At 43.7% G+C, this 26,522-nt stretch overlaps 1 protein-coding gene across 1 annotated transcript; it reads right to left on the bottom strand.

Annotated features, from left to right (window-relative positions):
* Nucleotides 1–869: 869 nt before the first annotated feature.
* LOC144943989 (ras-related protein Rab-4B) lies at nt 870–25,514 on the bottom strand. Its single transcript, XM_078871936.1, has 8 exons — nt 25,397–25,514; nt 14,518–14,598; nt 13,336–13,450; nt 12,083–12,145; nt 11,812–11,966; nt 10,308–10,403; nt 9,328–9,443; nt 870–8,359 (listed from the first exon to the last, which is right to left on the bottom strand). The coding sequence occupies exons 1-7, from the start codon at nt 25,410–25,412 to the stop codon at nt 9,328–9,330; spliced, it is 642 nt and encodes a 213-aa protein (XP_078728062.1). The 5' UTR covers nt 25,413–25,514; the 3' UTR covers nt 870–8,359.
* Between the last annotated feature and the right edge of the window lie 1,008 nt (nt 25,515–26,522).

Below are 26,522 nucleotides of genomic sequence, written 5' to 3'. Positions count from 1 at the left end.
GTGTGGAAATGTATAGCAGCAAAATACTCTAAATGTAAGTTGATTCTAAATATGGAGGGAAAAACCAGATGACCCGGAGAACAATCCACGCGACCGTGGGGAGAACATGCAAACTCCAAGTAGACAGATGTAGAGGAGTAGAAGAGGGTAGTGGCGTCATGTGCGTTGTCCGGTGCGATGGCGTCACGGGACGTGGGGTCATGCGCTCTGGACGACGCACATGACGACACGACACAGCTCCTCGAGTATAAAAGGGGGACCCCGTGACGTAAGCGGGGTCGTAGCTGAAGAGTAGGGTCGGAGTAGGGGTGGAACGGGGAGCGAAGGGCAAGAGGGTCGGGATAGGGGTTAGCACAGCGTCAGGGTTGGACGTGGCTGTGGCTCTTTGGTCGGCCGTGTTGGCTGATCCCACAGCCGGCGCAGAGGAGACGGCACGGGGCAGCCGGCTGTGTCAGGACCCAGTGGCAGCTAGCCCGGGACCCCTAACCCCTGGGAAGTGGTTCACCCCCCTGTAATCCCGATCCCTTAATAAACTTACGGCGAAAGCCCTTAACTCACCTCCGTCTCCGAGTGAGTCGTCCTAAAGTCTTCTACACAGGCATCAGGGTCGGGCTCGAACCCATGACCTCGTGTATACCAAGAAAGGTAGTTAACATATCGCCACCGCTCAGACCCCTGAGTCACATGGCTAACTTTCAGATTAACCTATCATCTAAGAGGCACGTCAGCTCAATGGGATATCTACCAGATTTAAATAGAATGTTTAATTTAGAAGAGCTAAAATTGTAAGTTCTTATTGAAGAAATATTTTGCACAATCACAAATGTTGCATACCAAAAAAGAAAACGGTTCTCGAACGATAACAAGAATAATCGTTAATGGCATCTTTATTTCATTTACGTACTTGTGAACAAAAAAAAATGAAAAAAATGCTGATGCAGCAACTACAAAAAATCCCAATATACAAATCTGCACTAGGTAAGGGAGAGTGTGAAGTATCATTCATAAACAGGCGTGCATAACACAGTAGTAATAATAATAAACAGGACATCAACATTACATCATCTCAAGTAAATCTTTAAACACGTGGGAATTTGTCTTTAAGCTACGAGTGACTGTTGGTCTGAGTGGACGTTGTGGGCAGTTATGCTAGTGGTTCATCTGCCTGTCACTTACAATACATATCGTACATTTTAAAAGCTCATGTTCACTCCAATGAGTTAGAATCCCAATCGAGCAGCGATAACTTCTGCAGATGATCACCATCAGATAATGTACGTCAAGGCGCGAAGTGTTTCGGTTGCACTGCATGGACAGATTAAAACCCACCCACAATAAATTCCCAAACAGAGAGCATGTATGATACATTTCTCAGCAGGTAGAAAAAAACAAAAAGCCATTTAGGGAATACGATGTGGCCCGCGATGGCATTTTAAAAGGCAAGTTCTCTTTCAGGACCTCACCGTGCATTATTTGACAATTCTGTTTTCAATAAGTAATGAAGATGGCTTTTACTTGGCCTAAATAATCCGACGTAAATCAACTAAACAATCTGAAATTCATAGGTGATACGCTCGGATCAAGGCTGGCCCTAACCCGTCAAAACGTATTTGCTAGAATAAAACAGATTGGTCTCCATGATGAGGCCACACTCGCTCTTTACTTTTTGCCTTGACATTTTTTTCTCTCTCTTCTGTGTCGGCAATAATTACATTAAAAAAACAAATACATGTGGAAAAAAAAGCTTTAACAGCCTGCAGCATTAAACATGTACTAGAGCATCGTCCCTTCAGCATAATTTTGTCAGGTCTGGCTCAACCGCTCTAGCCGAATGAGTCGAAGTTCGTAGGGTCAACAGTGCACACTTCGAATGCTTCAATCCAGCGGGTTCTCAATCCCAAGGGTTGCACCCTGCAGCCTTACAGGAAGGGATGCAAGCTGCGGCACGGCCCACTTTGCAGGCAATATACATTTTGAATGTGCACAAGGATGGGGAGGGAGAACCAGGGGTTTTAACCAATAAGAGAATAAACTTGACAATTGTTGCGACGACGGGAGGAGGAATGCCGATGACATCACATATGAAAAAAAACTCCCAAAAATCCAGGTGCTGCATGTTGTCAACATTATTAAGAGAAATACGAAGTTTTACACAATGACTCACATCCGCATTGCTCCTGCTGCCGCCGCCGCCGCCGCCACGGTTAATAAAGATGGTACAGCGATCCTTTTACAAACTGAACCAGAAAAAACCCAAAGAACTTAAATCTTGAAGGTGTATATCTTAGCTGTCTGACAAAAGTTTTAAACTTTAATGGGCCTTTAACTTGACTTTCAAGGTTGCCACTGCAGCACTCAAAGTGACATCACGATAGTGAAATATTAAGACGATATAGCACAAAAACTGTGGTGTACACCACGACCATGGCACCCTTGCAAGTGGCTCAAAATTGTTTTGTTTTCATAAAGAAGTTCCCTAATGAAGCTGCAAAATTATCTAAGCAAGGGTACGGATGTGCTTAAGCATCTGCAGGACAAGAGCTATTATTTTTTGGGGTAAAGTATGGTCAAATAAGCCCTCACAAACGGCACTGCATGGGGGAAGGCCCTCAACCAGCAGCGAATTGACCAAACGACTGTACACATGCATGTACGATTTTAAATGAAACTGTATGGTCAGGATATGAATATCCTTACAATGTTGGCACCCTGTTACATCACTAACCAGCAGAGCCCTGAAGCTTATATCTGCGATCACGCATCCGGCATCTTACCATTTTGTACAAGAACACTCTTGGGATGATATGCGCGAGACCAGTGCTTGCTGACGTGTATATTTGACGTGTTTTACATTTATTTGTGTACCGACAGCCAGACCGAATAAAATCATTTATAATGGATATTCCAAATAAGAAACATTTCACTTATACTGCAGGACATTTTAAAAATTGGCCACCATGGCAATCAACAAAGATTAAAATTCATCGCATTCACGAAAAATGTACCCCGATAAATCATGCCGTAAAAACAATGTATCTTGTTTTGTTATTAAATGGCCATCAACGAACATGGGTGTTCATGAGACCTAGTTAAAAGTCCTCATCTCTCATCAAATTTGGTTCCAACATCAACGTAAACATTCAGCAATCGCTCTACAGACTTCACAAACCTCGACACCGTTACAACTGCTGGCTGCTCCCGCCTCGTGTCGCGGATGGCAATGCGTTGGGATTGCCTCCGTCACAAGGCGCTGGTCAAGGTGGCAATAGCTTCATGTTGCCTACAATGGCCAAGACCTTAACTAACGGGGATTCACCATTATCCCATACAAATAACACAACCGACCACGGGAATACCTATTTACACGTGGATATTCATTTCAATGGATGATACAAGCGATGCCTGTGATATATGTATTCCTCAGGATAAACCAGGCATCAGGGTGATATCTGCGTTCCCGACAGCTAAAGTATCGCAATACACATCCGTGATCGCCAGCGCAGCTATCACAATGGCATTTTAACGCACAGCTTATTGATCACAAGTAGCAATTTATATTATTTGGGTCTTTCGGGAAAGTCACGTAGATAGGTTCAAAGAAAATAACAAAAAAACTACGACGTTTCGATCGCAACAAAGAGAGAACCTCTTACTGATGACGAACACTTGTGTTGCGATCGAAACGTCGTAGTTTTTTGTTTTCTTTGAACCTATCTACGTGACTTTACCGAAAGACGTAAAGAATATGAATTTCTGCAGTCACGAAAGATTTAAGTAGCAATTTGTGAATGAATGCACACACCCCTTTCCTCAACTGCTCCATAAATTCAACAAGTGGCCTAGCCTCACTGTAAAATGCTTCCGCTTTACATTAACCCTCCAAAATTGTACCTTTTTGGTTAATGCGCCCATGTTATTTGTACGATTAATATGAAACGGATGTTTTTTTTTATCTACTTGTGTGAAGTCGAGTGAATTTATGTTAACGGCAATGAATGTAACAAAAACAAGGACATCTAAAATCTGGCAAGGTTATGTCAGAAAAGACAAAGGCAATGGAGAGGCCGTCACAGAACACTAAAATATAACATTTAGCCACGTAAAGTTTCAACGCAGTACATTCAGCATGGCAACAATAACAAAATATGGCTAATGCACTTCCAATTCAAACTCTCGCAGTGACAAAGACCGTGCACCAAAGATGAATTTACCGATAAGAGGCGCAGTGAGCTACAGCCGCCCACCACCGCCCCCGTCCACTTGGGAGGTTATGATGAATTGTCACAATTCAGGATCACAGTTCAAGATTTTTTTTCAACAAAGGCGAATGTAGCAATGTTAAGTTAATGGCTGCAGCAACCACATGGGACCCCAATTACATAAAAAATGATTCGTGAAAAAAAATTACAAACTAGATTATATGCCACATATCGTGAACCTTTGAACCAATAATGATAAATGCATTACTTTAATTGCTAAACTAACGTGTTCCACTCGGCGAGTTTGGACAAGGTTTACAGACATCAGTAGATGCCACAGACTATACAATTTGCTACAGACTGCACCACTATTTCCTGGGTCAATGGTACAGCAATATATATAGCTGATAGCTGCTCTATCGTGGCTGCGAAGGTAACATGAACCAATTAAATACAACACATACAAATTGAAATGAATCGAGTCTCGCACGCAAGATTCAATGCATTTCTGGCGAGTGTAAAGGCGAGTTCAAAGCCAGTTGAGCAACTCGGTCGCATGCAACTCAAATCGTTTATACGTTGCCGTCTCTGCAACCAGAGGCGTTCACGTGTGAAGAGGCGATTAAGGTGTGCGATTCAGAGAGTGATTTAGTCATGTGACTGATCGCCCGGGCGCGGACCTGCCTGAAGAGCCAATAGATGAAAAAATGGGAAATTCCACCCTTCATTTTTTCGACCTCCTCACCCCTACCCAGAAATCAACAGCAGTCTCCCCCACCTCATCCAAAGAAAAGTGGCAACGTGCTTAATACAATACGACAAAAAAATCACGTTAAGATCGATGCCTTCCTCCATCTGTGATTTTCCACGGGACCATGCATCTATGCGTTTCGTGTGTATCTCTTTGTAGCTAATAACCCATGGGAGACGTTCTCAGTTCACGTACTACACGGTGCAATTACTGCACCTCTGTGTTTTGTGCAAATAAAGAAAAAACATTAAACAAGCCGGCCTGATATTTGCTCACGGTGCTGCGTGGCTCATTCCGTCGGTCTTCAACGTTAATTCGCAGCGTCTGGAAACACGACCCGCGGCAGCAGTTTGAGATGGGAGTGCATTGATACCGTTTTATTTTTTTTTCAACCCCTCACCCCCCCAGAGGCTTTCCCCCATCGACACAGAAACTTGGGAGATACATTCAGTATATATGTGTGTGTTTGATACACACTCAAAACGGTTATATGGACGGGTCACAGACACGCGTTACATCGATTACGCTTATAAGCGCCGCCACGGGTGCACTCATGCCCACCCGGGAAAGCGGACGTTGCATTAAAGTACTGTCCTTTAAATATTTTTCTTCTAAAAGCCTCTTCTTTTTTGTCCACCTCATATCCGCCCCCCACCCCCAAGAGAAAAGTGCTGACGCATTAACCGAGAGAGGCCAATGCGTGTACAAGACGACCTTGACTGCGCAACAAAACGTGGCCACTTGGGTCGTAACCTCTCAAGCGGAATGGGCGTTCCCGTGGAGAAAGGCGCCGAAGACGGAGATGATGCCGAGACTGCGAACACCGAAGCGCTTTCAACTATGGCGTGATGTTTTATTGCCATGCGAGTATCCATACGCAGGACTATGCATCGAGAGACGGTTAACAAGGATGATGTCATCATTTTATATTTACTAATTTGCAACCATCCACGGATTCAGGTTTGAGTTCAATTTAAGAATTCCTATTTCACAATTGTGTTGCACGTAAGCCCTCTCTCGTGACAGCATGGGTCATGTGAACCAGTTATGTACATATTTGAATACAAAATAATCAGTTCCTCGGGGGGGGGGGGTCAGAATACTGAGCCGGCAATGCTGAGAATCTGGCTTCAAAACCAGGTCCTCAGCAGTGATTAAACCAGGTTCGAATGTGAAGTGCATTGATGTCTCATGGCGATCGATAATGACAGAATGCAAGATTATATTAAGTAAATGTTGTTTTTCACTTAATTTTGAAATATCGCAGCTCTGAGACTTTAAAAAATGTACTGCTTTGACTGTAATGTGATGGGACAATTCATTGTGGGAAAAGATCTCAGAACAATTTCCGTGATATCTCCTTCCATGGAGCATTCTCGAACACGGGGTGACGCACTCCTCTGCAAGATTGCGAACGGGACACTTCATCTCATGCCATGAGGCCAGGGGAAAACAAAAATATATTCTGCACCATTCTACGCTTCCATCGGGAGTGTAAGAAAAGATTGAAATCTATCAATAAACCACGTCGTTTCATGCCTTACCACTGTAAAATTATTGGTATGAGGGATCTGTTCGCTGGATTTTCAATTGGTCAGACAGGCAAAATAAGTCGAAGCAAAATTATGCTCAACTAAGCATTGGGGGTGGCACTCCCATTTGCAACCCTGAGCCAAGGGTGCAAATGGCACATTCCTGTGGCAGGGGCAATTAAATCCATAGGAAATCCCCCAACATGACTTCCAACACAGTAGTATTTATTGTGGACCCCCCCAAGAGGCATGAAAAGCAAACGAGATTTGAACTCCACACCTTCTGTTCTAACGGCCGTGTGTGCTTGGCCGGATGGCTACAACAGCCACACGTGCATAAAAAAAACCCAATAACCTTCAAATCACAGCCAAGTTGGAAACACTCCTAATTCCAACTGAAACATACACTAAAGACAAGGTGCACAAAGTCTGCACACCCTGCAGCAGATTAATTTAAGGACGGCGGACATGGCAATAATACACTTCGCAACCCCTTGCACTCACACGAATAGAAACGGGAATGGAGAAAACCCCGCGTTTGTGCCACCGCCTTCACAAACTCACACGGCACCAATGGCCACCACTCCTTCGGTCTAAAAACATTCTTTTTTTTAAGACGGACTTGATGTGAAAAAACAAAAACAATTCGGAATTTGAGAAAAAAGGCGAAATAATGTATAATTTCATCATTGGCAACTTCGAGTTTTTGGTGCAAGATTCTAAATCTGGGGCACAGTCGATGTGGCATGGATCGATCAGCACCCAGCACTTTTCTGTTGCGAAGGTGTAGGCGGCTGGGGAAGAGAGTGGCGGTATTGGCAGGCCGAGGAAGTGGCTACTGACGTGTCGCTACCATCAGCCATGGGAGAGGGTTCGGGACGACCACTTCGCCACGCGACCTCCCTGACTTCATCGGCCAAGTCTATCAATGCCTTCCTCTGCTGCTATACAGCGCACGCAACGCAACGGCATGCATCCCGGAGCGGATCGCAAATCAAAAATGCAATAGAAATAAAACCATCGAGAGGTTTTGCATTTCGATCTGTGCAGTAGCTCTCAAAAGAAAATGTGTTCGCCAATTCGGGCCTGCAGGCTTCTGAACAGAACCCAGCTAAATTTATTTTTTGGCGATGCTTTCAACAACAGGCGCTTAGCCACAGATACTTAGAAAGTCACATGCGGTGGGTGCGGTGTTGCCCCTTTGAGCAGTCACCGCTGGCTTTCTTGCGCTGCGTTGACATCAAACCCACGGGTGGCGGAAGACTTCCACAGGCGTGGAGGTGACAGGACACCCGTTTCTGCCAACTCGGCTCCTTTCCGCCAAAAAAAGTGGACGGCAAAGGTGAAGGGCAGTGCCACTTCCTCGTCAGTGCGTTAATATTCCCAACATGGCGCTACTCCCAACAATTGCATTGTGGGCACGCTCTCCGATTCGATTTGGCGAAATAACAAATAACCTTTCGTTTTGGCCGGGGCACAACCACAGCCATAAAATAACAATAAAAAGTAAGAATATGAATAACTAAGGTGCAGCCAACTCAATCATCGGATCGACAGCCTGATCATTTTCAGCCGCACCAAAAGTGACAGTGCCATCAGGTTTTGATGGACGAGCCCTCGCGATCACATGGGGGATTACTGAGGGAGCAGGGTTTTTCCGTGAGATGAAAGGAGTGGGAAAATGGGAGGCGTAGGGTCAGAGATTGGAGGTAATGAGTTCCAACGTCAAAGTCAAAAGGTCAGGAGTCAAGGTTTGGCCAGAGGGTTGATGCATACGCCGCACGGAGAGGAAGGGGGGGGGGGGTCGCTGGAATGGAGCGACTCCTGGTCCTCGCCGTTTCCTGCAAGTCTCCGCAGCCGAGCACGGAATTCAAAAGCTTTGGGAACAAAACAAAATACGAATTAGGGTCGCATTTATTACTTATTTTAATCAAGTTATATTAACAGCAATGTCAGATTAAAATAGCACCTTTTAATTATTTAAAATAAGTAAAAAAGAATATATATTTAAGAGCGTGAACAAATGGCTTTTTTTAATGACCCAAACATTTCTAGCATTTGATTAAGCAAGCAAACCTTGGATCAGTTTCAACCTCTCCGATTCTCTTCAGCAGGGGGTGGCCCATTAAATAAATGCTGTTGGGCTGCAGTCTGTTCTTATAAGCAAAAGCCCTCCACCAGTACGGCGGGGACTCAAACCCAGGGCACAACTGGGAATCAAACCCAGGACACCATGATCATAATTGCAGTGTATTCTACGATGTGCCACTGCTCCCCATACATAAATACACACCAGGTACTTATTGAAGGCTGAGTCGAGGAGGCCTAGGACAAGTTCAGATGCTATATGCCACTGATTTGTTTAGCTGGGATTCGAACAAATGTCGCTCGTACACGGAACAATAACAACCGCCATTCGCCACTAAGAGATGGCGATGTCACGATAACACTTGCACCAGATTTGGTGCACTGTGATGCAATGTGAAGTGTCAGACTCCATGGGACCTCCTTTGCCAGTACCAAAATATGATAATAGGGTGTCCCCTTTTTTCTGGCAACAAAACAGGTGTTAAGATTTTAAAACACCAAACTGAACCTTTTTACAAGGAATCATGTCTGCATTAACCACAAGTATTGCGGTTAATGGAGACATGATTCCTTGTAATGGGTGTTTCAGTTTGGTGTTTTGACATCTTAACACCTTTTTGTTGCCAGAAAAAAAGTGGAAACCCTATTCTCATGCCAAAGACTTGCTGGCAGGAGATCACGGAGCAGACCAAGGTATAAATGGGTTAAACTAAAACAAAATTATACACACAAACTTGTCTAATTTCCACATACGCACCTAGCAAGCGCAGTCAGGCTTGGCTGGGGCTTGCACTCCCCGTGGCTGCCGCAACTGTCGAAGCGTCGAATCTCCGTACTGGATTCCCGATCCCATACGCTCAGGGTCCAACTCCCCTGTTGTGGCAGCACATACATGAACACAGCATGAACAAACAAGACATCGAACTCCCATTAAACAATATACAACACTGAGGAAAGGACTGTAAGGGAGTCCCTATAATGGTCAGTCCAATGCACAAGGGACTTGGTGTCCAGCACAATGCCTTTGTTCCACTGCTCATGTTTTAAATACTACACCAGGTACTCAAGGCTGAGTTGACCAACGGGAGACCCAACACCGGGACAAGATATCAGTTGCTACTGGCTGGGAATCAAACTCGGGTTGCCAGGTTCATAACGCAGTATGCAAACAACTCTACCATCACTCCTGACATGAGTGTTACACGCATAAAGACAAAGATCCCCCATATAGCCTTAACATACTTTTGGGGCAAGTACTGTTAGCGAGCACCTATGAAGGCTGGCATGCCACACAATGAGTGAGGGAGGGGGTTCAGCATTATGGCCGACCACCCCTGTCTCCCTAGTGGCAATGTTTACACACCACACCGAGTAATAATTTGAGGCTGAGTCCACCTAGGGGTGGCACAGGACTAATTCAGATAATCGTCACTGGTGTTAGCTTGAGCAGGAATCGAACTCGGGTAGTCGGGTTCGCTAACCACTACACCACCGATCCCCATACATAGACACACACACACACACCCACAAATATGCACACATTGTACCCTTTTTTAAACTATGGAAGGACACCAGAGAACCCAGAGGAAACTCATGCATAACAAAGGGGGGAATATCCAAACGCCACGCAAAAAGGCACCCGAGGAGGGAATTGAACCCAGGCCCTTCTTGCCGAGACTGTACGAGCGCTACCCCCCGTAAGGTGACTTCACCAGTGGTAAATGTGACACGACTGACCAGACTCGATCTTGTTGAGGATGGTCCTCGCACACTTGAGGAATGCCTCCTCCACGTTCTCGCCCGTCAACGCACTCGTCTCCAGAAACATCAGCTCTGTGAGCGCACACAAAAAAAACACGACGGTTAAGAAAGCACATGCATATGCAAGGATTTACATCTATGGAACTGTCCTCGGAAATATTGAATTGGCACATTGCAAGCCGACAGTTAATTAGCTGTCGGGGCAAAACGTGTCCTGTTTCCTCTGCTTTGAGTCCCTCCCCAGTTTCCACAAACCCTTGCATCAATATGGCCACTTTTCAACAGGGTGGGACAGAGCTTTCTATAAGAGATGCTAAAGATTACAACTGATGAAAGCATCTATCGCTGGACATCGACCCTAGGTTACGAGGTTGAAACTCAACAAACAGGAAGTCCTTAATAACGACAAAACTATACACGATCGTTTTGTTCATACTGCATCTTCTATACGAGATGTGTATGATGAATCCTTCCACCGTTACAGATGAATGGACGGAAGGACAAAAAGAGCCAATGCACGCACGCACGCTTTAAACCTTAGTTGTAAATAAATCAAAGCACAGCTTAGGGCACCGCGCCGATTGGAGGTGCCATCAATAGTGTAATGTCCCCTATTTTTAAAATGTTTTTTCTCTCTCTAATCGTGCTATTCTGGGATGTCACGAGCTGCATACATTTCCATCCGGAGTGCTTGCAGCGAGTGTCAAATAAATTGGCGCCTGGGAAATAATGTCATGGAACTACTTCTGAAAGCCCCCTTCAAAGGCCTCTTATCTGCATTAGGTGATGCACATTTTTATATACCCTGTAAAGAATTGCTCTATGCATGACAATCAAAACAAAATGTTTAAGCCTCGCCATAGGAATATGCCGAAGTCATATGGTGACAGCCGACCATTTCTCAGTATTATACATCTAAGCAGTACACAGACCAGTTGCCAACACACTCATCCATTTCACTCAAAGAGTTAAATTTTGAGTCCTCAATCAGCTGCACAAGGAAGACTGCAGCTTTAACACCAAAGCAAAGCCATTTCCTGTAAGGGCATTAAAATACGCATGCAATATACGTGGGAGTCATGGTCCAAATATAAGTTGTAATATTGTAAAAATATAAAACTTTTGTCAGATATATCTGAAAAAGGCATTTCATTTCAGTGAGCCCCACTGGGATTTACAAAGAGGAAAATTAACATCACATACACAGTTTGTGTATGTGATGATGCAGGCCCATGACAAGAGGCTTATTTAGCACACCAGAACCACACATTCCCTGCCACTTGAAGCCCATCTCCTTGACAACAGCTAATAAGGGTGCATATGGTATACACAGCCCAACCAATAATAAACATATTTCAAGCTGATTCGCCTATGAAGATCAATGGAAGGGGGGGGGGGCAATTGCAGTAAGAGAGGGAGGGAGGTTCAAAGGCTGGGAGTGGCTGCTGGGAAGGTGGACGTGTTGAAGGGAGAGGCAAACCGTTCTCCTGGGCGAAGCGTGACGCCTCAAGGAAGGTGACCTCTCGGTCCGGTTCCAGGTCCTTTTTGTTGCCGCACAGGATGATGGCGATGTTGGGGCTGGCCAGCGTGCGTGCGTCCGCCAGCCAGTTGGTCAGGGCGTTGTATGTCTCCCGGCTACCGCGGTAGAAAAGGAATGGTGATTAGAACTAATGTAGGCGCACGGTGGAGAATGCAATGAGCAGGACATTTGGCCTTAAGTTAAAGAGGGTTGTGGCATGCATGAGCTTTACCTGGTGATATCATACACCAGGAGGGCACCGGCTGCTCCCCGGTAGTAGCTTCTGGTGACAGAGCTGTGAAGACAAAAATTTTAGTGTGAACACCAACATAAAAAAGCAAACACGAAGGGGTGATGGCTGAGGTGTAGGGGTAGGATTAAGATTCATGACAGGGCTAGTACAAGAGGCTGGCTGTGGCAGGTTAGTTAGGCTGAAAGATGGCATTAGTTGATTAGGGTCAGTGGGAGGGCTAGTACTTGTAGCTGGTTGTCTAGTTATAAGGGCTAAGGTTAACAAGAGGGCTAGTACTCGTGTCTATTTGCTAGTTTGTTTAGGGTTAGCAGTTAAAAGAGAATTTGGTTGGTTAGTTCCACCAGTCCAATGGCTTGCATAGCCTCTCCAGTGCGATGTATGGCATTTTCAGTTTTTGGCCACTTTCATTTCTGGTGTTCACACGGTGCCTCTTCAAAGGCAGGCCAGAGGGGCATTTTTATATTCATCTATAGACCAGAGTCGTTTATTGGGCCAGGCAGCAAAGGGTACAAAAGTCAATCCAGCCAACCACACAAGTCATTAATTAGTAAGAAACCCAGCCTCGCGGTTGATTTGCGGTCGACTTGGCTGGCTTGATGCTAATTGTCAGTTCACTACGAGTATATCAGGGGTTGTTGGCAACCTCTTAGCCCATTAACTAGACAGACATTTTGCTCGCCTACCTAGTAAATACATCAGTGCTAAAGTATAAAGAAACCCATCATAGATGTACAGGGTGCATATTCATTTAAAACATGACTATACATTTAAAAGTTTTAAATTTACACTCACTAGATAAAAGGAAAAAAGGCCAGCGTAACAGCAGTCGCTGACACTCATGTATCATGAAGTGGTGTGGTGTTTACACATTTATTTATCAAATGTTACTGCTGCACATACTTGTAGCTTATTTAATGTTCAGTTGTGCAGCCAGTTCACACATTACAACCGCTCCCGTTGCTCACCAATGGCTAATTCCACACCGAAAGGAAACATGACTTAAATACTGCACATCAGGGGTCGGCAAACCAAAATAACAAGAGACATTTTTTTCTAATTCGGTAAAACAACTCAATCTGTCAAGCGCCGCAATGCATGTAAATAGGAGACGGTCCTTCTTAATGAGCTGCATGCGGCTCCGGAGCTGCAGGTTGCATATTATTGCAAGTTTTTACTGAACAGCGAATTAGGTTATTTTGCAGTGGTGGTATAAGCATGTGGAAAACACACACCGAAAGCGCTCTTGGCCCGCCGTGTCCCAGATCTGAAGCTTCACAGTTTTACCGCCAGTGTTGACAACCTTCGAGCCGAACTCCACTCCGATGGTGTGATTCGAGTCCTGCTTGACTACGCACGCACACGCACAAGCATCAGTCGCACGCGTGAGGCACGCCATGTAAACCACAATCGTGTTGTTTTTCTATTCCTACAAAAAGCTCCCGGCACATGCAGCGAAACGTCGGACATCATGCCGAATATCGATCTCGACAAACATACCAAACACAAGTCACGGCGCTTAATTCCCCAAGCCGTCTCATCCCAGTTATCTACACGCAGCAATCCAATCGGTTGTATAATAGTCAACTCTCTATTCGTGGGCGGATTATCCAGGCTGCAGATTAACTGTGCTTGTGAAAAGGGAAAATACAGTACAGTATTTCACAGTCATTCACACATTTTACGTTCACTGGATCTATTATTAGCTGCTCCTCACTCATGACTAATTGCTTTCAGAATAAAATCAGATGACACATTCTATGTCTTTACCCCAATTATATGTAGGTAGGCAGTAAATATGTTCGTATCGCCTAGTTTACATGTTTTGCATTAACCGTATTTTCTATCATCTGGCCATTCCTTTCCCCCCTCCAGTTACCCATAAAATATATATTGAAATTTCATTTAAAACGTCTTTTTTATGTTTAGTTTGTTATCCTTCCCCCAAACCTCCGCTTAACATGGTTGGCTACGTACGGTGCGACATAAGTTCAGCATACATAACATCTTGCTACGGTGGGAAGAGATGTTAACTACCTCGCCTGGTATGCAGGAGGTCGTGCGTTCGATCCTAACCCCTGTATATTTGAAGTTAGCATGTTCTCCCCGTGGCCACACGGAAAATTCTCCCGGTCCTCTAGAATAATGCGTTTAAGACCATTTGGCTGCAATAGATTTCCACATGATAAGCCACTTTCTTGAGCTATCATTTGTGGCCAGGCCGCTTCTGAAAAATAACTAGATAGGTTAGTGAACCTTACCTGGTAAAATATAGTTTAGCTTAGTTTTAGTTTAGATACCCTGGATAACTCAGTTGACTGTACTTGCCTTGGCCACTCATCCACCCAAGCCAGCCAAGCTCCATTACATGATCTAGTAATTGTGATAGAAAGGACACGTGCTGTGTGGTCACTCACACTTGTTCTCTATGAACTGGTGCAGGAGGCAGGACTTTCCCGTGCCAGCACTGCCAATGACCAGAAACTTGAAGAGGAAGTCTGTGGAAACACACACACACAAAATAGACATTATGCAAAATGAGGCCTTGGCAATGCCAATGCAGACATTTCCTTGTTCACCAGCAATGAAGTGCAGGAACCGAACAAAGAACTCGTGAGATTTTGGATTTGAGTCTGGGCATCCCCTTGTAATTTCAAAGGGCTATTATATCAATATCAGCAGCAACAACAATGATCGATTCATTGCAGGATGAAGGCCTCCCCAAAGCTGTCGCCATTTTGCATGGTCTCGCAATGCAACAATACATCTGGCTCCTGTACACAAACTGATCTCATTGCTCCATCTCTGCAAGGGACGTGCTTGCTGGCGTGTTGCTGCCTTTAGACTGGCACTCCAACGAGCTGACCATTTCCCTTTCTAGCGACGTTTTACGTCCAATCCCACTTAGTTAAGTCAATGCCTCTCGCTTGCGCATGATCCCCGATTCCTCTTTGCTTCTCGGTGTATTCCAAGTGTGCGCCTCTCCACTTGTCATATTTTTATTGTCAATGTTCACGAGTCTGATCCATATGTCATAGTGGGTAATAAACAATTATACACTTTGGTTCTTTCGGTAAAGTCATGTAGATAGAAAATGTATTTAGTGATCTATTAATTTAGTGATCTATTCATTTTATATCTACGTGACTGTACAGAAAGAACCAAAGCGTATGGATTTGTGCAGTCACGAAAGCTTCAAATCAAGAACACACAATTATTAAAACCCTTGGGCTCTCACGTGGCTATAAATCTATCAACCCATTATATACTAAAAGTATGTGGCCAGGCAGCACAATTTTTGAGAGGGCAAGGCTCAAAAACATGTTGTAAGTTAAAATCCAAGTTGGGGGGTTTAACTCAGCCCCCCTCATGCCTCTGGCATGAATAAAATGAGCTGTCCTTTGTTAGGACAACCAGTGGTTGTGTAATGGGTTAACCTGCTCCCAAACCTGTCGCAAGAATGTGGAATTTTCACCATGGGCTTATAGCTGTAAACCCTTGAGCACTTGTAGCTGAAACATACTTGGGACCTTCCTTGCCAGTATCAAAATACAAGAATCGGTTTTACCCTTTCTGGCAATAAAACAGGAGGTGTTAAGATGTTAAAACACCAAACAGAAACCTTTAGCAAGAAATCATGTTTGCCTTAACCACACATACTTGTGATTATGCTAAACAAAAAATACCAGAGCATGTTTTATTTAAAAAATACCAGAGCATGTTTTATTTAAAAAATACCAGAGCACGTTTTATTTAGCATATTCACCACAAGTATGTGTGGTTAATGCAGACATGATTCCTTGCAAAAGGTTTCTGTTTGGTGTTTTAACATCTGAACACCTGGGTTATAACCAATTGTTATATGAAATTCGATTTTTTTTTTGCTAAGAAGTTGCCATTGTAGCAATGCGACTTTAGGAAATCTACTATTTTTTTGTCTTCATTGTACAGTCTAATGTCTACTGTTTACCTTTGCTCAGTCTCATTTAAAAAGTGGTCATTCACATCTTTTATGCATGTGAACCGGTTTAATTATTATCTGTCCATCTACTGATGGTCAATGATTCAGTGTCTGCAATCATTAATTTAAGAAGCAATAAAACAGAAGACACATTAAAACCTCTTCACCCCCATTCTACATAGGTAAACAAGTAGTATAATTTAGTAAACAATTTACATTTCATGCATTGTCTGCTTGTATTTTTTTACTGGGCTATCCCTCCTGTAATAAAATGGTAGGAAGTGAAAGCTCTGGAGACTTCCCTTGTAAGACAAAAATATTACTTGTTAATGGATGATGAGAAACACCATTCTGCCAATTTTCTCACATGCGATGAGTCACTCCAATAATTACAGGCATAATTAAACTACGCTCACAACCATTCACATTTGTGTTATTTTAATACATTTACATTTGAACTAGGCTCACAATTCCAGAAGGACCCTTACCATATTCGTACCTACCTACTTGGATTCAGATAACGGATGGGCTACAGTCACTATGGTACTGGCAGACAACGAAAACTATTTAAAGGAGAGATTTGTTTTAAATCTCTGGAGTCTGTGAGATCAAAGGGCTTCTTTAATCCCACTCGCGCAATGCACAAGCTCCTCAAAAGTTGGCTTTTTCTGTCAGCTCATTGTGATGTGAAGGCTCAAATTTTATTTTGCCATGTTTCTGAATACTGCGTGTCTGTTCATGCGTGTTTAAAAAACATGTGATGCAAATTCCAGTCACCCTAGACTGCTAACCTCTAAAACCCAAACTCTGTTCAGTGACCAGCCAACTAAACATTTATGTCTCCATGTGGAATCAAAGCACACCTAGCCTGGTACAAGTGCAATTGTTATGTTACCACCATGTAGTGGTCAATAGCTGATGTTGCTGTTCTGTGTAACGGCGACCTTGGTTCGACACCCTAGCTATGCACATCAGTGGCAAATGGAATCTGAACCTGTCCTCGGCATCATTTTAGGTGAACTCCGTCTTAAACAAGTACCCGGTGTAGCGTGTAAACATTATCACTGGGGAGACGAAGGCGGCCAGGCATAGTGCTGGGCGCGGTATGCCGTGCTCGCCTTAATCGAGGCTTACTACTGACAACACTTGCCCCCGCAGGCTAGAAGGGATATTTGTGTGTTCCCCTCTTAACAGTAGAGGTACAACTGAAACTCACAACTATGGAATCAGTTTGTGTTCACTCGGCCACAAAGAGGAAACAAAGTTTAGATACAACTATTCTTAGAGCCATGAAGGACACGTTGAGATGTTATGAAAACGTAAAGGACAGGTGACGGCAACCTTCAAAACACACTTTTCTCGAAATCACAATCGGCTCACTCCAAGCAAAAACAATCAAAGACAAATATAATTGCAGTCAGGATGGTACGTGATGAATTCTTCCTCCAATGCAATGCAGAATGACACTCGTAAAATACTGCGTAAGATATCTCAAGGCGGGTCTCACACATGGTTGAAGGACAATGGATTGCACCGTGCCATATTAATGTTTAGTGAGAGGCCCAAATCGCACTTTTGACTTTGCACCAATCCCGTGCCTTCTTATTGCTTATGGCCAAATCACGTTGAACGCACCTGACCATCAGATCCCAGAAGCTATGCAGGACTAAGCCTGTGTAGAACTTGGATGTGAGACTGCCTGGGAATACCAGGTGGTGTGTGGGCTTGGGTTGCGAGGTGGCCAGGCAGGACATTAGCAGTATAGCAATGGACTATTGAACATATCTGTGCGGAGTGCTATCCCTTTGTGTGCAAAGGGTTTTCACTGGTTGCTGCAGTTACTTTCCACTTGCCAAACACTCATTAGTGGAATTGGCCAAGCACCGTATTCAGGGACCTGTTGACAGTAAGCCATGGTGAATCAAGGACCCTCTTATATTAACAGGAATCTCTGCAAACATGGGGTTTTTTTCCCCCACTATAGTCCTCAACAAGCAGTCACACAACACAAAATTAACCTTCAAAACCAGTGAAGGATTCTCATTGTGTGTTTTCGCACATTCCAGCAAGTGGCGTGATGTGCACGAGTCGCCCACACCCCCCCCCCAAGCTGGCCTACAGCATTGTGCCTCTAGGAGACAGTCTCGCAAGTAGGTTTACGACACGCTATCTGCATGGCAGTTCTAGTTTCCTCCCGCACCCTAAAAACTCACCCAAAACAACGCGCTCCTTAAATAGTCCTGGAAAACTGTGAGGTTTTTTTCCTCGGTATAAAACTTCACGAAAAATGTTGCGTTTGTAATGTTGGAACAAATCAACAGAGTTTGAGAGGCGTGATCACAACCCCACTGAACAATACATTTTCCGATTCCTTTCCCTGTAGTCGCCACACAATGGAATAATTTCCCCTACTGCCTTAGTGATCCTTCTGTTTTCACTTCTACATTATCGGGCACTCAACAGCTAAGCGGACTGATCAACTTCAAGCACGAACAAAGAACCAATGCTCCGATTATAAATGAGCAACCCTTCATTCTGTGAATCGACCCAAATGACCTATAGGAGAAAAAAAATTCTGTTCTACCCAATAGCATTACTGACACAGGCAACTATTCACACCCCCCCCAAAACATGGTTTAATCATGTGTGTATGTTGAACTTCTTTCGCACCATACGTAGCCAACCGTTCTAATCGCAGGTGATCGAATAAAAAAGAGACGTTCTATGCGAGCCCAAAGTTTTGTTTCAGAAGAGGACAAAAAAAATGACACAGCCGCAGTCGACGGTGTGGGAATAATATCTGACATGCGGTTGCAAATCTTTCGCCACTTCCGTATGTGGAAGATGCACGGTTACAAAATTCCAAACCAGCTCCTATTCAGCTTGCATAATGCGGTGAATGATCCACCATTTCGTTACAAAATAACACGAATAAGTAATTTTGCTCTCAAAGGTGAATCTCCTGTGCAAGAGCACCAATGCGTTAGACAGCACCAGATAAAAAAGAGTGTTTGGAACATAAGAGCCATAGCGTACAAGGTGAAATATTTATAATTTATTGAAAAAATTGGGTTTAGTGTCCAAGCCTGGCAAAGGAAATATGGTTGACATCTGACCACGATAGTGAATACTTTGGTGAATACCAACGCAACACATTTTCGGGCCACTTCACGGGCGATCAAGACAACAGGAGTACAGTATTGAAGCCGAAAAGCTCCCAGACTTGTGTTTTCTGGTTGAACCGTGTTGTTCAGCACAATGTCGCCTACATTTTTCTCCGCTTCCTGAACAAGCTCTAAAGAACAAAACGTCGGACAAACACATATAACAGCCCGAAAACACATCAGAAAGCAATAGTTTTTTTTAAACACTCAATGTTAACGTTGAACCCCAATTAACTTTTTTTCAGAAGGTGAACTATTCAATTCCTGATAAAGCTACAGGCACATAATTGGTCTCGTTTCACAGCTTGATTTGATTGGCTTTGTCGGGTGGTGGAGGGTTATAGTTAAACAAATGGTATACCTACACGATCGAACCAAAAATAAACAAATTATGAATCATTTCATCGGTCATATAAGGCAACATAGAAAATTAAGCAACAGGCACAAGGAGCGAAACATCAGAACCGAACTATTTAGTTCCCGAAGAAGTTCCATGCACAAGTTAACTATTCTTGTTGGCTACGTATGGTGCAAAATAAGAAGTTTAAGTTATCTATTAAAACTTTGAGAGTACAGTGCTGAGACTTTGGGCCTTAGCTCAGCAACTGCGGAAAAATATATGTCCTACAATATGCCAAATATGACGCAGCAGAATTAGATGACACACCGGAGAACTACAATGCACAACCGCGAAAATCCACGCAGTAGTTTTACAAATGTAACATTCCCGTTTAAATTATGCTCCTATATCCAGTAGACTTAGTGATGAAGCACTTGGAATTATACTTAGAATTAGGAAATACATATTGGATCGTGTAATTCCATTATGGACTACTTACACAAACTATATGCTCATATGTCTTTAGGATGATCGAACAAAGGAGAAATATTACACGATAGAGACAACGCAAATGAGACAAAGTACGTAAGAAAAAGCCAACACAAACGAGAGACAATAGGAGGCAGAGCACACAACGAGGCAGTATAAACAGGACAAACAATCATTTATTTTTTCAACAAATCATTACAATCAATTCTCTCAGTGGGGGTTTGATTTTGTTACATTCCAAAAATCTGATCATTAGTAAAAAGTATCCAAAACCACAAGCAGCCATCACCCCACATTCCTCCCCATCTCATCCCTCATTTTCCTGCACCCCACCCCCCCAACCATGTCACCTCTGTATTGCCTGATCCACCTTCTCCCCTTTTGATGCTCATATCTCAAAGCTTTTAAGTAGGACTAGGGCGGCTGAATAAAACTCATTGTGAAGGGAAAAGCTGATCTCGAAGTACGATGAATAATTAAAACGTGGGGAAGATACTTTGAGGATACGCATTGATATGGAAATGTTACTCCTGCAAATTCTACCGTTCATTTTGTCTTCGGGAAGAATTCAGCTGGGGAAAAAACAGCTTGTGACTACCAAAGATATTCCATAAAATGCAAGGCATATCGATAGGAATTCTGTCAATGGCATTGGAAGACAATACCATTAAGCATACTGGCGCTGTAAATTAATCATTACGATCAGTATGTAAGAAACAGAATATTTCTTATATAGTCCCCACTATGACGTTGAACAATTAGTGTTATGTATTGTAGAGCTTTGTGTCAAAATAGGACTTCACTACAAACATAAAGTGTACTTGCCTTTAAACATAGGGCAGTCCATCAACATTGTTTTAGGCAGGCACGACTGCTGATGAGAGAATGATTGTCAAAACCCTTTCAGACTTTTGCTTGTATCGAACCAATTTTATTGCAAAGATGCACCACCAAACAGCCGTGTAGCCAATAGGACGTGCCAAAATAGTATCGTTTTGGATGTAGAGAGATGAATACGGGAAGGAGACATTATTTCTGCGATTTATATTATCACAATCAGTTGTATGCTTGGAAATTGGCTGGAGAAATTACAAGCCGAATTTGTTTGTTAAAGCCCCATGTGATTTGGCTTAGATGATACACAATGCCTGCTGGTAATCCTATAATCACCAGGTGGAATGCTTTCAGTGGAGGACCTAACCCCTAGCACCAACAAATCATGGTGGCACTGAGTTTTTGTAAATATGTTCCGTGCATCTATAATTATAATTGAAAGGATGTCAGTTTTCATGACACCCACACCAACCGTTTTCTCGCAAACAGCAATGGTGAGGAACGTATGACCATGAGGCCGTATCCGGCCCCTAAATGCATGTCATGCGGCCCACAGTCACATAACGCCCACTACGTAAAAACATCCCACAAACGTTATTTATCCATGACTGCAAGCATCTTATCCGCACTAATTTGGTACTGGAGAGGGAATATTTTCGACGTGGCAACACTGCGTTTATAACTTCAGCGCACACCGTCTGAGGCATATTTCTACTCTGTCAACATGCACACTATTGTTGTTAATATCGAATGATGCTGAGGAATGTTAATGAGGGACCCACCAAAGGTATTACTTCAAAGTGTCCCCACTCTTGCTCTACAGTTACACATTGTCATTACCCGGCACGTAATGAATGAGTGTTTCTTATTATGTTCATGATATATGCTTTAAGCCCTGTGTGAAATCAATCAAAAATCAATCGTATAGTTATTTAAAAGCAGGCGAGGGCACATTGAGACCTAAGTTAGTATATTTTAAGGGAGACGTATATTACATGTAACAAACACCAGAGTCAAAATATTAAGCAAAACAGAAATCCTCAAGTCAATAAGTGAGTATCTATAGTGTATGCCAATCTTACCTTTATAATATCGTAACAAGTACTGTGTGTACTGTACATAATATTAAAACAATATCCAATCTTGACTAAAATCATGACAATTCATAGAATCGTATGGGGTGGGGAGGAGTGAATGCTAAAATGCCTCATCACTATGAACATCTTCAGAATCTCAAAGTTTTGAGAGATTCATTTGAGCATATTGGCCTTAACGAGTATCCAAAGTCCACCGATGGAGCCAAGATCTGTAATGCATTTGTTGCAAAGCACAAATTTAGTAACCTAACAACTCTAAATGTGGCCCTGATATCAGCATGCAGGGGCCAACAGCTCTGTAGACAATGTTACTCCGTCTGATGCAAGTTGTCACACCACGCACTTCTTTCATCATAATGTTGATGCAAAGCATTGTTCCAGGGCTGGGACTTCATTTGAACATGGTCAAGTTCAAGTTCATTTATTAGGTATAACCCTGTGAGCCATTCGGCTCTTGAATTGGGTGCAACCGCAACAAACAAAAACATGAACAAGAAAACATCTTAAAGTGACTATGTGCAAACAGAAAATTTAAGAAAAGACAGCAAAATATTGCAGAAAAAGCACCGTACACCAACACTGTGTGCAAAATTCCCAGTGGGATGCAAGTCAAACAACAACAACCACAAGACAACTTGGATTAAGGCCATCAGTCTAACTCTGTACTACAACAAACAAACATGGCCAAACTGAAAAACTTTTCGAAAATCACCAAAATAAAGCCATAAAAGCAATGAAACAGTGCAGGTCATAGGAACTGTGACCGAATTTTCACAATAAACGACAAACAACATGTACTACCAAACTCTGCAGCCATAGCTGGCTGCATGAGTCACTCCACAACAGCAGGAGCATCAGTCGGAGTGTCACATGGACCCAAGTGGACAGACATCCTAACTTGCTTTTCCCGGCAGAAGGGAAGTTGCGGTATGCATAGCATTAACCTGAAAACATGGGGTTAAGAGCAAGGCCAGCTTGATCATGCCTAACATACACAATGATGATGCATCAGCAAAGCATGACCACCCCCACCCACCTCCTTAAAAAGTCTTAAGTCTCAGTTGAGTTCTTCTGGGTAAACGAAGTTATTTTTGTTCTGAAATCAGTCTATTTAATAATATTGGATGAAGTTTTAGTATTTGCTTAAGAATCTGGGTAAAATACACAGAGCCCCAGAGATGTCCAAACCAAGGCGCTAATAAAACAAAACTACAAGAATCACGTAGCTTTTCAATCACAATCCGTCAATCACAGGATTTAGAAGGTACAGATCAGATGTGAACAAAGGCGGAAGTGCCAGGATGTTGGCGAGCTTTCTGATAAAGACAAATTGTCAAGAAGGCTCAGATTAAAATCGTTAAGCTTACAGGGGGCAAAAACAATGTACCCAACAGGTCACCACTGAAGTGTGACAACCGAAACAATTGACAAAAGCTCTGTTTTTCATAAACACAGTAGGGGTGTGGTTTGGACCAAACAGAAAACCCCCATGATCCGGATGTCCAGGTCGATTAAGATTTTATAAGGAGAAAAACATAATCATAAAACAAACAATTCACTCAGCACAGTGAGCGATAATTAAAAATACTGTCCAAACATATTACAATCGTCTCATAATAATACTGTACTGTTAACAGTGCATTAACAATGCATACAAGGAAACCACACGTTTTCATTTGGCGTCGCCCATATTTACTGGCAGTCCAACGGAAAGTGGTCGAAATTCCACGTTATTATGGCAGAAGCAGTCTACGCATATAACCAATGTTGGCCTAGCGGTGCCGCCTAACCGGGCGGTGCTCCTTTGATCAACACATACGTGATGATCACGATGGAACTAAGTTAGAAGTGATTACGGCGATGGTCATGGGTCCGCGATTACACTGATGATATTATGCTAATGACAGAGCTAAGGCAGCGTTGATAGTGATGAAGATGGTGCAGTGTCATCATTGATGACGGCTAGGTTAGCACAATATTATGGTACCGATGCTAGTGATTATAAGGACTGATGAGTGAAACTTGATTGTTATGTGGCTGATCCAATCTTGATGATGAAGAGGAGTTAAATTGGATGTGTGACGATTACGAATGAGTGGTGATGAGACATGTTGTTGTTGCTGTTACTGCAGCAGGTGATCGAGCAAAAGAGACAACACGGTTGCAGTCTAAACTATAAAAATACTAACATCGCTAAGACTACAACTACTCAGACGCTCCTAAAACCACTAACATCAGTAATAAAAACACAAGACCATAACTACTAACACAACACCATTGCACGAAGACACCAAACATTAACATACTATCAACTGTAAACACACTAACGTCGCTAATTCGTGACGAACGATAAAAAGCACTTACATCGACACACAGAAACACCAAAACCACCGGCAAAAACATCAACACATTAACACTAATTAAATAATACGTGTAATATTATCACAGGAACACATTATGTTCTGATACTGCGTTGGCAGTGGTGCACAAATACAGAAATAATTCAACACGTTCGTCTACAATACTGTGACCTTAAAAGAAACCTAATAGCCGACGTTTCAGGCAATAGCTCTTCTTCAGAAAACAAAGATAGGCCAGAGCAATAGAATAGTTGGAAACTGCATTATACACCTTGGAGCCTGATAATAATTCCTTTAAACATGTTTTCCTGATTAACTGTTTTAAATTGGAATATGAATAGTTACCTATTAATAGCTATTGAGTAATAGGGAAACCCCTTTAAGAATAAAAAAAAACATGAATTACAACGTAAACTGATTTGTATTAAAATTCAAATCATACACTTGCTGGAACACTGCATTATAGAAAAGTGTAGTACTCTACCATTAACTCATAGCAACCTTGATCAACACCACCACTATTAACACACGACGAGCAACACCAATATACAGTAGCCTGCAACAGACTGTTAGCGAGCACCTATTAAGGCCGGCAACGGCACACGAGGGGGTGGGTGGCCAGCACCAAGCCAGGCCGCCTTTGTCTCCCCAGTGGCTGAGTAGACCTAGGGGAGGCCCAAGACCGCTTCAGATGATCGTCACTGATGTTGACCATGAACCGGGATCGAACTCGGGTCGCCGGGTTCGTAGCGCAGCGCGATAACCGCTACACCACCGCTCCCCCTTACCAACAACACCACCACCAACTACTACCACCAACTACCACCACCGCTAACACCAAATCCCCTGTGGCTTGTTTACACTTCTTTGATAATTTTATAATTCGTAGTCAGACGACACCTCGGGCCTACGGCCGCAGGCTTCCCCCAGGCGACGAGTCCAGCCGCAGCGGAAGCGGTGAAATCAGAACGCGTCTTCCCCAACCGAGCGACCAAACAACACCACGACCACCACCACCAGCCACAACATCCCAAGGGGAGGGTAAACTGACCGTACGACTCAGACATCGCTGCTGACACGGTGCTGCCCCGCTTGTCTCTTGCCTGACGCCTCTTGCTACCGCTACTGCTCCTCACTCGGCGCTGATGGCGGACGCTCGGGTCACGTGATCGGTGGTAACCGTTGGGGGGGGGGCGGGGGGGGTTAGTGACGTCGGAGATAAAGGTGCAGCCCTGAAATCGCCACCTGGTCACGCCAGTATCTGCGGGTGGTAACTGCCAAGACGTCTGACCGGTATGGAAGAGTAGACCAAATACCCTCTAGATTTGGGTTTGGGGGGGGGAAGGTAGTGACGTAGGAGATAAAGGTGCAGCCCTGAAATTCCCACCTGTTCACGCCAGTAGCTGTGGGTGGTAACTACCACCTCATCCAAGACGTCTGGCCGGCATGGAAGAGTAGACCAAATACCCTCGAGATTGGGTGGGAGGGGGGTTAGTGACGTAGGAGATAAAGGTGCAGCCCTGAAATCGCCACCTGCTCACGCCAGTAGCTGTAGGTGGTGAGGAACTCCCACGTCGTAACCAGAAGGCTGAGGTTGATGCATGGAGCCCTCCCTCCACCGCGTCGCCCACTACTCGAGTGGCAGCCAGAGGAGGCGTCGAGCCCGAGAGACGGAGCGATGAGATCGATTCGCTTGCAGGTGCGATGACCTGAGGAGGACTTCTTTCAGCGGTGCATTGATCAGAGCTGTTGCTGCTGCTGCTTGCTTCGTGTCCATCAATTGGGTTATTCATAATCAAGAGTTAGGTTATTTTTGGGGGGGGGGGGGGCGGGGGGTTATATCGCGTTCACGTAAATGTGTCGTTATATTTACGCGATCTAAACCCACCCCCCCCCCAAAAACCCTTTATCATAGACGAGCCTTTTGCCCGTCCAAGGACGGATGTATTGCAGTAAATGTAAAACTTGCAAGCGAAAATCAGACCGCGACGTGATATATATGCATTGCATCAATTCGTGTGCAATTTGTAAGGGCGCGGTGACACAGACCTATTTAATTGTAAGGTTATAAGCCCTTGTTCCTCATGACGTCCTTTTTACTTTGATGTCTCAACAGCGCTACGGAGATCACGTGATATGAGGGTTCTGCCTTTGTAGTGAGGGTTGTGAGTTGACGC

Source organism: Lampetra fluviatilis, chromosome 33, assembly GCF_964198595.1.
Source record: "Lampetra fluviatilis chromosome 33, kcLamFluv1.1, whole genome shotgun sequence".
Classification (NCBI taxonomy): Eukaryota; Metazoa; Chordata; class Hyperoartia; order Petromyzontiformes; family Petromyzontidae; genus Lampetra; species Lampetra fluviatilis.
Note: the sequence above shows the minus strand (reverse complement) of the source record. Positions and strands in the feature narration are given on the sequence as shown.

Coding starts and splice junctions, on each gene's coding strand:
- LOC144943989 (XM_078871936.1), bottom strand. Junction 13,451..14,517: donor CCAGTTCATAGAGAACAAGT/GTGAGTGACCAC, acceptor GTGCGTGCGTAG/TCAAGCAGGACTCGAATCAC. Junction 11,967..12,082: donor CTGGTGTATGATATCACCAG/GTAAAGCTCATG, acceptor CTACCGCGGTAG/CCGGGAGACATACAACGCCC.